Source organism: Somniosus microcephalus, chromosome 9 (assembly GCF_052327205.1).
Source record: "Somniosus microcephalus isolate GS21.2 chromosome 9, FLI_Smic_1.0, whole genome shotgun sequence".
Classification (NCBI taxonomy): domain Eukaryota; kingdom Metazoa; phylum Chordata; class Chondrichthyes; order Squaliformes; family Somniosidae; genus Somniosus; species Somniosus microcephalus.
The window spans coordinates 44,484,575-44,498,169 of record NC_140995.1 but is presented as its reverse complement, the minus strand read 5'-3'; the positions used below and the strand labels follow the sequence as shown (position 1 = coordinate 44,498,169).

Below are 13,595 nucleotides of genomic sequence, written 5' to 3'. Positions count from 1 at the left end.
CCACTACCCTTCGTGTGAAGAAATGCTTCCTGACATCACCCCCGAACGGCCTAGCTCTAATTTTAAGATTGGGAGTGTGATTTTGCCAATGGAGAGCTTTTGGAGGCGGGACTCCCACTTGTTGGATTTCAGTCCCGCCTCCATTGACTTCTGGCCAACCCACGCTATTTTCTCTTGATTAACCTTGTTAAGCCCACCCAGCAGGCCAATTAAGGGAAAGACGGTAGCAGAGAACGTCAACGTATGACGTTTCATCTGTCAAAATTGTCATCGATTGACAGCTCTGTGAAGCTGTCAAACAGTGACATTCTCTGTAGTTTGATGAGGTCTTGAATTTAAGACCTCATCAAACCTCTTTCTTTTGCAGAAATTAGATGGTTGTTGCATTGGAGAATGCAACGGCCATCTGTCATCTCTACCGTGGAGGTGCAAGACTCTCCGCATACCCAAGGATTGAAGCCTGCAGGAAGAAACAAAGGTAAGTACACTTTTTCTATCACTTTGCACTTACCTCAGATATTCACCTCTCCACACTTGCTCACATCACTTACCTTCACAGCACACTTTTGGACCCCTCCGACCCCCGCAGACCCGCTACTCGCCTCGGTGACCCTGGCGGGTTTGGGAGCCTTCAGGAAGCCCGCACTTGTGAGGACAAAAAGGGGTAATCCTCTTATCAGCCTGTTAACTATCTGTTAACAGGCAGTTAAGTGGCTGTAATCCCTTCCTGCCCTCGAATTCTGCCATTTTCCCGGCAGTCCCGCCTCCAAACCTGCCTCCCCAGGGCTGGCAAAATCCAGCCCAAGTCTCCTTGTTCTGGACTCCCCCACCCGAGGAAATAGATTCTCTCTATCTACCCTGTCAATTCCTTTCATCATTTTCAACACCTCAATCAGATCACCCCTTAATCTTCTATACTCGAGGAAATACAAGCCTAGTCTCTGCAATCTGTCCTCATAATTTAACCCTTTTAGCCCCGGTATCATTCTGGTGAATCTGCACTCCGTACTAAGGCCAATATAGCCTTCCTGAGGTGCAGTGCCCAGAACTAAACATAGTACTCTAAATGGGGTCTGACTAGAGCTTTATATAACTGCTACATAACTGCCTCCCCTTTGTATTTTTTTTATTCATTGATGGGATGTGGGCGTCGCTGGCTGGCTAGGCCTGCATTTAGTGCCCATCCCTAATTGCCTTTGAGAAGATGGTGGTGAGCTGCCTTCTTGAACCGCTGCAGTCCATATGGTGTAGGTACACCCACAATGCTGTTAGGAAGGGAGTTCCAGGATTTTGGCCCAGCGACAGTGAAGGAACGGCGATACAGGTCCAAGTCAGGATGGTGTGTGGCTTGGAGGGGAACTTGTAGGTGGTGATGTTCCCATGCGTCTGCTGCCCTTGTCCTTCTAAGTGGTAGAGGTCGCGGGTTTGGAAGGTGCTGTTGAAGGAGCTTTGGCGAGTTGCTGCAGTGCATCTTGTAGATGGTACACACTGCAGCCACAGTGCGCCGGTGGTGGAGGGAGTGAATGTTGAAGGTGGTGGATGGAGTGCCAATCAAGCGGGCTGCTTTATCCTGAATGGTGTCGAGCTTCTTGAGTGTTGTTGGAGCTGCACTCATCCAGGCAAGTGGAGAGTATTCCATCACACTCCTAACTTGTGCCTTGTAGATGGTGGAAAGGCTTTGGGGAGTCAGGAGGTGAGACACTCGCCACAGAATTCCCAGCCTCTGGCCTGCTCTTGTAGCCACGGGCCTAGAAATTGGGTATAGCCCCGCCAGCACGTTTGCGCCGAAAATTTTGCGCCCGCTGCGGAGCCAGTTGTGCCCGCCCCATATTCACTTTCAGCGCCCCAAAGCGGAACCGGGCGCTGGTACAGGGTGTGTCCGCCCCGCTTGGGGCGCTGAAAGTGAATTTCAGCGCTCCCGGTCCCGCTGCGCCACCCGATGCGGTGCGGCAGGCTGCTGTACTGCAGGCCTCCCCCTTCTCTTAAGGGGGAGGTGCCTGCAGCGGCCGGAGCCCCGATTGCAAGTGCCGGCAAAAGAGCCCGGCACAATGGAGAAGTGCCGGGCTCCACGGAAACCAGCCGGCAATGCCGCGGGGGGGGGGGGGGTGGAGGAGGCCGGGGAAGGAGGTGCGGGCAGGCGGCCGCCGAAAAAGCGGCCGCCCCGCACCTCCACCTTAACTTGCGCCGCTAAGGCTGCAGTAAGGACCCGGTCTCCCGATGTTGTTAGCGCCCGCCACGGAAGAGGCGGCCGCTACTGAAGATGGGGATCGGCATGGTTTCGGGCGGTACCGGGGCACTGCGCACACCGATGACGTCATCGGTGCCGGCGCAGCGCTACTGGCTAACGCCGATGTTAGGGCCCACCTAATTTCGGGCGCGACGCAACTTCCGGCGCAACCCACTCTTTCGCCCCTAATTGGGCGCAAATGCAACTGAATTTCTAGGCCACAGTATTTATATGGCTGGTCCAGTTCAGTTTCTGATCAATGGTAACCCCCAGGATGTTGATAGTGGGGGATTCAGCGATGGTAATGCCATTGAATGTCAAGGGGAGATGGTTAGAGTCTCGCTTGTTGGAGATGGTCATTGCCTGGCACTTGTGTGGTGCGAATGTTACTTGCCACTTGTCAGCCCAAGTCTGAATGTTGTCCAGGTCTTGCTGCATATGGACACGGACTGCGTCAGTACCTGACGAGTCTCGAATGGTGCTGAACAGTGTGCAATCATCAGCGAACATCCCCACTTCTGACCTTATGATGGAGGGAAGGTCATTGATGAAACAGCTGAAGATGGTTGGGCCTAGGACACTGCCCTGAGGAACTCCTGCAGTGATGTCATGTGATTGAGATGAATGACCTCCAAAAACCACAGCCAACTTCCTTTGTGCTAGGAATGATTCCAACCAATGGTGAGTTTTCCCCTTGATTCCCATTGACTTCAGTTTTGCTAGGGCTCCTTGATGCCACACTCGATCAAATGCTGCCTTGATGTCAAGGGCAGTCACTCTCACCTCACCTCACCTCTTGAGTTCCAGCCCCCTTGAGATGAAGGCCAACGTTCCATTAGCCTTTTTAATTGTTGCATGGGTTGCACGGAGATGTTGAACAACCCATTATTTAGCCACTGACTATTGGACTGCAGTACAAGGTTGCCCTGAGCAGTCTCAGTGTCTTGTAAACTATTAGAGGGTCGTGTGTACGAATTATTTCTCCTGCATGGTCACATTAGGTTTGAATCGTTACCTCTGGTATCCCCTAAGGATCTATCCTTGGCCCCCTTCTATTTCTCATCTACATGCTGCCCCTCGGTGACATCATCTGAAAACACGGCATCTGTTTCCACATATACGCTGATGACACCCATCTCTACCTGACCACCACTTCTCTCGACCCCTCCACTGTCTCTAAATTTTCAGGCTGCTAGTCCAACATCCAGGACTGGATGAGCAGATATTTCCTTCAGCTAAATATTGGGAAGACTGAAGCCAATGTCTTCGGTCCTCGCCACAAACTCCGATCCCTAACCACTAACTCCATCCCTCTCTCTAGCATCTGTCTGAGGCTGAACCACACTGTTCGCAACCTTGGTGTCATATCTGATCCTGAAATGAGCTTCCAATCACATATCTGCTCCATAACTAAGACCATCTATTTCCACCTCCGTAACATCACCCGGCTCCACCCTTGCCTCAGCTCATCTGCTGCTGAAACCCTCATCCATGCCTTTGTTACCTCTAGACCTGACTATTCCAACGCACTCCTGGCTGGCCTCCCACATTCTACCCTATGTAAACTTGAAGTCATCCAAAACTCGGCTGCCCGTGTCCTAACTTGCACCAAGTCCTGTTCACCCATCACCCCTGTGCTCACTGTCCTACATTGGCTCCCGGTTAAGCAACGCCTCAATTTAAAAATTTGCATCCTTGTTTTCAAATCCCTCCAAGGCTTCGCCCATCCCTATCTCTGTAACCTCCTTCAGCCCCACAACCCCCCGAGATATCTGCACTCCTCTATTTCTGGCCTCTTGAGTATCCCTGAATGTAATCGCTCAACCATTGGTGGCCGTGCCTTCTGTTGCCAAGGCCCTAAGCTCTGGAATTCCCTTCCTAAATCTCTGCGCCTCTCTCTCCTTTAAGATGTTCCTTAAAACCTACCTCTTTGACCAAGCTTCTGGTCATCTGCCCTAATTTCCCCTTATGTGGCTCGGTGTCAAATTTTGTTTCACAACACTCCTGTGAAGCACCTTGTTAAGTCTGTGAGTTGTTCAAGTAATTAATACTCAGACTTAATCAGTAACAATAAAACAGGTCTTTACTGGTTGGAGGTAGGGACTACACTGAATACAAGATTACTGCACAGTGCTTATATACCGGTGTGTTCACCCCCGGTATTACGTCTACAGCAGCCTGAGAAAGTAGTACATCTCTTAAGGTGGAACAGGCTTAAGCTCTCTTAAGGTGGAACAGGTTACATACACAACACTCCTCCCTTCTTAGCTTTATAGTCATCCCCCCATTTAACATAACGTAATAACATATATACATATATAACTTCATGTTTAACGTAACATATCACAGATTCAGTCTCTGCAGAAAACAGTTCACAGATTCAATCTCTGTGGTGTAGTCGGTTCACGTTACTCATTCAATAGTCCTTTCATGGATTTAACAGCTTGAACTTCCGAACTGATTTGGCTCCGTTCGGAGGGACCACGTGTGTGATCTGGTAGAGGTGATAATGGTTCAGATGGGTCATCTTCTGTTTTTACTTTTCCTTTTCTGCTTCTTGGAGACTCTCTGGGCTCCATTGTCAGCTGCCACAGCTGCCAGCTGCATGCGCAGTTCCTCCTTCTCTTCCTCCTGTTTCCGTCGTAGAGCCAGCTTCTCCCGATGTTCCGTAGACTTTTGGTGCTCCTCCATGATTTCTGCACTTTGGGAGTCGAAGTTACAAGCTGGGCAGGACAGGACATCGTAATATTCGGTGTCGTCCACCAGGTCATGGTAATATTCGGTGTCGTCCTGAGCTAGACCAGTGAGAGGGTCGTCTATTTCCTCCATACCCAGCTGGACGTTAGCCAGCTCTTGTTCCAAATCCAGACATCTTTCCTGAAGAGACTTCTTCATGTGTACCTCTGCATCCAGCTTTTTCTGGGCTTTCAGCAAGTCGTTTACTAGTGACCTCATTTGTGATTTTAATACTTCAACTTCCTTTGGAGATTGATTGCTCGGACTATGCAATCTCTCTACCGGAGCAGCTGTTTCAGCGGTCTGTTGTTCTACATTGACGTGAGTCAGCGTACTTTTGGCATCCAATGGCTGCTCTGTTGCAGTCGTTTCAGTCTGTGTCGTCACATCAGCCATCTCAATGACTTTTGAGAGCTCCGAACCCTTTTCCTTTGAAGATCGCAGCTCGTGTTCAAGTTTTTCCCATTTCAGAGTCTTGTCCCTCAGCATATGAAGGAGTTGGCTGACCGTTAACTCTTCTGACACCAGATTATGGCATGCACCTTCAGAACCTGAATCAGCTTTGATTCGTTCGGCCTCCTCGCGCAGATGGTTGGTGTGCTCCTGCTCCATTTTCTCCATCAGTTGCTTCTGTTGCCTTTCCAGATTCTCCCACTCTGTAACAAAGAACTTTTTTATTTCATTCATCTCTTGCTCAAAACGGCGAATCATTTGTTCTAATTGCTGTTGTAGTTTGAAATGGAGTTGAGTTCGAGCCCAGTGTCCCTCAAAAATGTGCATATCAGTAGACTTGACAGACTCAGAATTCTCTGTTAAACTATGTTGTTGTTGCTCAGTGGAATTCTGTGCTGAAACTTTGTCTTTTGCACATGGGTTGGTCTTACCATCATCAGTTCTAGAGTCTGGGCTGATTATCTGCACCGAGTTCTCACTCTTTATGGCTTTTAGCGAATGCCAGTCCATATTTATGTTTCTAAACCACTCCCGGCCTAGTAGTGGTGGACCTCCCTCCGGTAGCACATATAAGTCCATTATTTGACTTCCTTCGCCCTTGTTGGCCACTGCAACCTTTATTGTCCCGATGGGGTACACTCTCTGCCCCGTGTAGGTTGTCAATATAATCTCCGTATCCTGTAGGGGAATATGTTGGAATAACCTTCTGTAATCTTTCTTATTCATGACCGACAATGCCGATCCAGTGTCCAATTCCATTTTTACTTGGACTCCTTCTATCTGAAGAGTAACCCAAATTGTCTGGAGGTCTGCACCCTTACCAACGTTGAGTACCCTTAAGCTAGCCAGTTCAATACTGCTTAAGCCAGCCAGTTCATTACTGCTAGCGTCTGAATCGGACTCCTGTTCGGCCACCTTGTGTACCTTTGCGTATTTCCCTTGCGGTGACTTCTTGTTGCTGGCCTTCTTCCCTGACCTGCATACTCTAGCTATATGTCCAAGCTTACCACATGTTCTGCATTCTTGGTTTTTAAACCAACACTGGTTCTGATCATGCGTTGTCTTTCCACAACGATAACATTTAACAGAACTCACACCCAATTTGTGTGCACTGAGCTCCGGTGACCGTAGCTGCATTACTGCCGTGCCTCTCGCTGCGGCTTCGTGTGCTGCTGCCATAGTGACCGCCTTCTCAAGCGTCAGCTCATTCTCCTCGAGCAGTCGCTTTTGTGTATCCTGTTTAAATAAACCACACACAAATTTGTCTCGTAGTGCATCTGTCAGTCCCGTTCCAAACTGGCAATATTTCGCTAATTTACGCAATTCCAGCAAATATTCAGCATTGCTTTCATGCTGTAGCTGCCTTCTGTCGTAAAATTTAAATCGTTCCGCTAGCATCAGCGGCGTGGGGTTTAGATGATCTTTCAGGACAGTAACAATCTCATCGAACGTCTTATCCGCTGGTTCATCTGGTGATAACAGGTGTTTCAATTGCCCGTATGTCTTCGCACCCATTAAATTTAATAATGTTAGAGCTTTATCTTGGTCACGAATTTTATTGGCCTTACAATAATTTTTTACTCTTTCAACATATATGGCCCAATCTTCGATGTCACTATCAAAGTTGCTAATATTCCCGTGTTTAGGCATTGTAGTACTTTATCAGATTTGCAATTTCTCAGATTTTTTTTTTTTACTGCTATCCAAGATGGCGGCTTCCCGCTCTTGCCGTCGTCCTCCGCCCACAAAATGGCGGTTTTCCCACGCTTGGCGGTCTTCACCCGTCCCCCGACGCCGTCTCCCTTCAGCCCCGAGTGCGGCCCTTATCTCCGCCGCGATCGATGGCCCGCGCTTTTCACCGCGGCTCTCGTGCCTTCAGTGTCTGCCGACGCTGCGCCTTTCAGCCCGAGTGCGGCCCTTATCGGTGGTTGCGATCGATGGCCCGGCTGCGCCCCTCACTTCAAAGCGGCCCGGCCCTTATCTGCCGATCACTATCGCCCTGTACCTCTCTCTTCCCCAGTCCTGTCTTCTACTCCGGTTCACAAGCTGATGGAGGCTTCAGGGTCCTAATGCCTGTCGCTTCCAGTGGGGTGGTGAGTGGTGAGGTTTGAAACCTCTCTTCAACCGCCGTGGAATAACTGCAGCAGGGTAAGAACCTGACTCGTCGCCAGTGTTAAGTCTGTGAGTTGTTCAAGTAATTAATACTCAGACTTAATCAGTAACAATAAAACAGGTCTTTACTGGTTGGAGGTAGGGACTACACTGAATACAAGATTACTGCACAGTGCTTATATACCGGTGTGTTCACCCCCGGTATTACGTCTACAGCAGCCTGAGAAAGTAGTACATCTCTTAAGGTGGAACAGGCTTAAGCTCTCTTAAGGTGGAACAGGTTACATACACAACACACCTTGGGATGTTTTATTATGTTAAAGGCGCTATATAAATACAAGTTGTTGTTGTTGAATCTTAAAATGCTGGATAAACTTTGTAAATTGAGGGCCTATTCCAAAATTATTCCTGAAGGTAATAACTGAGTCTCAAATTCAAAAGAAATATCGACTAAAATTAATCAAGAAGCCTTAGACGGTTTGGGTTTTAATTGACTTAAATATTAGTGCTACAGCATTATTTTAATATTCTAGCAGGTCCCCATGGAGTTAATCACTGCTAGTCTGGGACCGGGATTTAGTTTGGGTTCTAGTTTTGGAACTTTACTGTGGTCCTGCTGCAGTTTTAACGGTCCAGCAGTTTACCCGTTACTGAAGCAATGGGTCACATTTTTCTGGAGCGGGGCAGCTCACGGCGTGAACCGTTGGTTAGATTTGTTCGGGCACATTTAGGTTTTTAAATTTTTGCCCACAAAGTTGCTGGAAGCGCGAGCTGATAACGGTGCAGCGAGGGAAACTGGGAAGGTATCTGGGGCCTTGGACAACAGTGGGACAAACAGTGTATCTGCTTAACCAATCAGATTAAAGGATTGAGAAAGAAACAGAGGAACGACAGAGAAGGAAATAGGGTGAATTCAATGTCCAATCAGGTACAGAAAGAGAAATAAAGAGAGGGAAAGAAAGATTGGATTATGAGAGAGAAAAGAGACCAAAAAATAAAGTAAGAAAAAAAATTAAAATTTGACATTTGTAAAATCTCCTGAAACATTTCACAACCTGAAAGAATGAGACTCCACATTTGTACTTGTTTACTTTCTGGGCAAGAGAGGTTGATGGGCAGTTATTAACAATTATCACATCGGTAAAAGGGTACTTATGCTGGTAATTACTAGACATAACCTTCTGTAACGAGCTTAATGGGCGAATTGACGTGCAAATGCAGCAACTTCATGAAACTCACGAGGAGGTTTATCGTGAGATGCCATTTTCGCGACGCTAATGGCGGACCGGTGCAAATCGTCTAACAACTTGTGATGATTCGCAGTTCATGGGGTATCTCTTCCTCGCCACAAGTTGCTGGACGAGTTGCGCATTACTAACAGTGCACATAGTTCAGACGTCATTATTTTTAAAGCAAAATCTGGTCCCATATGTTGCAGGCTGGGGCTGTTTTCTCTCAAAAAGAGAAGGCTGAGGTGCGACCTAATAGGGGTCTTTAAAACTCTGAAAGGGTTTGATATGGTAGAGATAGCGCCTATCTCTATTGTTGGGGGAGTCCCGAACTAGAGGCCATAAATATAAGATAGTTACAAATAAATCCAGTATGGAATTCAGGAGCAACTTCTTTACCCAGAGAGTGGTGAGAACGTGGAGCATCAACACCGGCATAGACCAATTTACTACTAAATTCACCCGATCAAGAAGAAAGAAACAAAGAAAAAAATAAGGATAGAAAGAATGGCTAGTTTCTGTGCTGTAAATTCTATGTAATTCTACATGATTGACATGATACAAAAATAATAGAAAGAAAGAAATGAAGAATTTGCATTGATTTAGCGTCATTCGCCACAAGACATCACAAAATATAGGGACACATGACAGACAATTTGCACACAAGAAGGTCCCACAAACAGCAATGAGCTAATGACCAGATAAGCTGCTCCAGTAATGTTGGTTGAGGGATAAATATTGGCCTGTACACCAGGGCGAACTCACCTGCTCTTCTTCAAATATTGCTGTGGGATCGTTTATGCTCAACTGAGAGGGCAGACGGGGCCTCGGTTTAACGATTCATCTGACAGCACTCCCTCAGTACTGCACTGAGGTGTCATTTTGGAATATGTTATCAAGTCTCTGGAGTGGGACTTCAACCCACAGAGGTGAGAGTGCTACCACTGAGCCAAGGTTGACACCTTACACTGAGAAATACAGTTTCACACATAGAATATTTGTAATACTATTTATCTGCCACTTTGCAAAATGTGCATAAGGTACAAGTAACTTTGTTCTTCCCTTCGCATAGCCTCTTCTTATTTATTTTCAAGATTAAGAACAGGTATCTGCACTGCATCCCTTGAAGGATTTACAATATTTATTTAAGTTGCAAGTACTATATTTATTCTTCTCCCCTTCAAAACTTTTCTCAGTTATTGATGTAATTATAAAATATATATTTTCTGCCCATTTGCTTTCCTCGGTGGATTTGTAGTTTGGCATCAAAATGCTTCAGAAACATTCCTGTCAGCCTTGGGGCAAAATCAGTTCCCCTCAAACAACGTAAAAAACACCCTCATCCTAAACACCACTGATAGCTCAATTTAAAAAAAAAATCTAAACTGAAATCGTAAACAAGCTTCTTTATTTTTAATTGGTTTTTTTCTCTGCTACCTGCACGTTAGAATTGTTCTTTGTGATTGGTCTGCCGGCTTGTCAAGTTACACAGGATGTCACAGTGCATTCTGGGTATTGTAGTTCCACAAGAGCTGCGTGACAACTACATTTTCATCTCACTTTCACTCACAAAATTTGTCCACAGCAGCTAAAACTCCCCAACATCCAAGGTCCAGATGAAAGTTCAACTCAAACCCAAGATCCAGACAAAAGGACAGGTCTTTGTGGGGGAAACCTCTTGGTGCCATTTTAACATTTCATCACTAATTTTAAGGTTCAGTGATTTTTTTTACAGCATTTTTTTTTGTCAGAATTGCGTAATTTTTCATGTTTTTGATATAAATGTTTAAGTGAAGAAGGAAAATGATGATTGATATCACTCATTAAATTATTGGAGCAATTCGACTGGTAAGTTGCTGATTCCAAGTTGCTAGGTTTAGGGAACAAAGTGAGTGATTGGATTATGACATTTTGTGACGTTTGCTGATTGATAATTGGAGACTTTTCTATCTGTTTCGTGACTGAAACTAGTTTGTGATTACCTTTCATTTGGACAGTGGGGTATTTGAGCCAATCAGCATGGTCAGTTTAACAGCTGTTGGCTATCTGGGCCTATCAACAACAATTTGCTATTATATAGTATCTTTAACATAGTAAAATGCCCCAAGGCACTTGTCAGTAGGGTTGTGAATCTTTGGAATTCTCTACCCGAGAGGGCGATGGATGCTCAGTCGTTGAATATATTCAAGGCTGATATAGATAGATTTTTGGACTCTAGGGATATGGAGATCGAGAGAAAGTGGAGTTGAGGTCGAAGATCAGCCATGATCTTATTGAATGGCAGAGCAGGCTCGAAGGGCCGTATGGCCTACTCCTGCTCCTAATTCTTATGTTCTTATGTTCTTATGTCAGAAGTGTTCTCAAACAAAATTTGACATCGAGCCACATAAAGTCAGGTGACGAGGTAGATTTTAAGGAGCATTTTCAAGGAGGAGAGAGAGGTAAGAGAGACAGAGAGATTTAGGGAGAGAATTCCAGAGCTTAGGGCCCAGGCAACTGAAGGCACAGACGCCAATGGTAGAGTGATTAAAATCGAGGATCCGCAAGAGACCAGAATTGAAGGAGCGTAAAGATCTCGGTGGGTTGTTGGACTGGAGGAGATTACAGGCAAGGCCATGGAGGAATTTGAAAACAAGGATATGAATTTTAAAATGAAGATATTGCCAGACCGGGAGTTAACGAGTACAGGGGTGATGGGTTAACGGGTCTTGGTGCGAGTTAAGGTACAGGCAGCAGAGTTTTGGATGAGCTCAAGTTTACGGAGGGTGCAAGGTGGGAGGCCCGGCCCGGAGAGCCTTGGAATAGTCAAGGTTAGAGGTAACAAAGGTGTTTATTCACCCCTCTGATGTGCAATACTTCTAAGGCCCCATTTTAAGGTGCGATGTCTTTGAGACACATGACCCTGCCAACATACATTGGAATGACTTTTAGTTACACAGATTCCTCCAACCTATGATTGTTTTCATATTTGTGTCATATTACTTGACTGTGTATTTTGGCGAATCAGTTTTAGCTTTAAAAAAAATTAGCATACTGTTTGAATTTAATTTTAATTCCTTATAGTCATGTGCCAGGTAATTAATTTTTCTCTTTCTGAGAAATCGCCTTTGCATCCATGCCAAATTTAATTTTTCATTTCGGAAGAGTTCACCTATTCCGTTATCAGCAACAGAGGGAGAAAGCTCCCTTCATGTCATCCAAAATGCATCCTATTACATCTCAATGCCATTTCCATTTTCGTCCACTTTATTGATATAAATTGATAAGGAAATTGGCTGCCTGAAGCCATATGAATCAATCTCGTGACAGTTCGGCCCAACATGCATTGTGGATACTGGCAAATCACTGTAGACTGCAACAAATGACTTTCAAAGTCACACTTTACAAAGACCAAAACAAAAAGCTGTGATTCTCAAAACAGGAAGCTAACAGTAGGGGTAATGGTTGAGGCGTCCTCAGTGTAAGTGCTGTAGACATGTTTATTTATAATTGGATGGCATGGGAATTAATGAAATATCTCTTTCCTTCCCTGCGCTACAGGTATCTACTGTGAAATCAACATAAATGAATGTCACTCATCTCCCTGTCTCCACAAAGCAACATGTATCGACCTCATTAATAGTTATGAATGCAACTGCCTGGCTGGTTTCACTGGTGAGTTTTTCCAGTCAGCGATATTTTCTGTCTGAGCCGTTGGCCCTTACCTGCATGTGATTTACTCCATACCCTCCATGCTTCCTTTATATCTTAAATTATGACCGGAATGGAATGCTGAGGCACTGCCTGTCAGCCTAACCCCAAAGCCAAGTTCTGCAGCATCAAAATAAGTTTCAGAAACAGGGCCACTCCTCTGGAAGATTAGTGTGTGTTTAGCGATTCAGCGAGTGGATGCGGTGGTGTATGGTGTGGTGAAATAAATCCGTCCTGGCAGTAATTTATGTAGGTTCCTGTTTTGACTGATTCAGTCCTGCTTCTGATCACAAATGCTTTGGGATATTTGCTGCTCACACAAAAGACTTATAACTTGACAATTCATTTCTCTCGCTCCGACTGACAATTCCTATTTTTTTTTCTTCCTCCCCTCCCACCATTCTCCCTTTTCTTTAAGGTGCAAAATGTGAAACAGACATAGACGACTGCGCCTCAGACCCCTGCAAAAACCAAGGCACATGTGTCGACCTACCTGGTAATTACTTCTGCCACTGTGTGCCTCCATTTAAAGGTAATGAACACTGAGGGAGAAGGAAATGCAAACATAATTAACTTCAGAAAGCATTGCCGTCAGTTGTCTGAGCTGATTTCACTCTCCCAACATCATTATTAAGCAGCTGTTCACATAACCGAGTCAGAGAAAAAAAACTGTTCGATTTAATTCAAAGTCTGAGAAGGTTATAGGAAAAAAACATGCTGCAGAATTTTATGTATATATTGCAAACTTCATGTTGTTAACGTGGCTCCTGTGTAGTATCGACTGGTCCCAGGCACCTTATTGCACTGCAGATAAGGATCAAGATTGTAGGCTAGAAATTACTACTGCCAATAACAGCGGATGGCTTAATGCATTCATATCCAATATTTTAACCCTTAGAGTAATACAGAGATAGACCAATGCTGTATTAAGTGTCATCTTAGCCATGGTTCCACTGGCAGTGCCCTTGCCTCTGAGTCAGGAGGCTGTGGGTTCAAGTCCTTCTCCAGAGACTTGTGCAGATAATCCAGGCTGACACTTCAGTGTAGTACTGAAGGAGCGCTGCACTGTCGCAGGTGCCGTCTTTCAGACGAGACGTTAAACTGAGGCCCATCTCAGGCAGATGTAAAAGATTCCATGGCACTATTTG

The 13,595-nt window shown here is 45.6% G+C and overlaps 1 protein-coding gene across 11 annotated transcripts in view; it reads left to right on the top strand.

Moving 5' to 3' along the window:
• LOC147112361 (protein eyes shut homolog) overlaps positions 1–13,595 on the top strand; it is a 2,879,641-nt gene that overhangs the window by 2,032,348 nt on the left and 833,698 nt on the right. For all 11 annotated transcript variants that reach the window (XM_085996555.1, XM_085996552.1, XM_085996547.1 and 8 more), the window contains 2 exons: positions 12,298–12,411; positions 12,866–12,979. In XM_085996555.1, the coding sequence (XP_085852681.1) occupies positions 12,298–12,411; positions 12,866–12,979 (228 nt within the window). The remainder of the gene's footprint in view (positions 1–12,297; positions 12,412–12,865; positions 12,980–13,595) is intronic.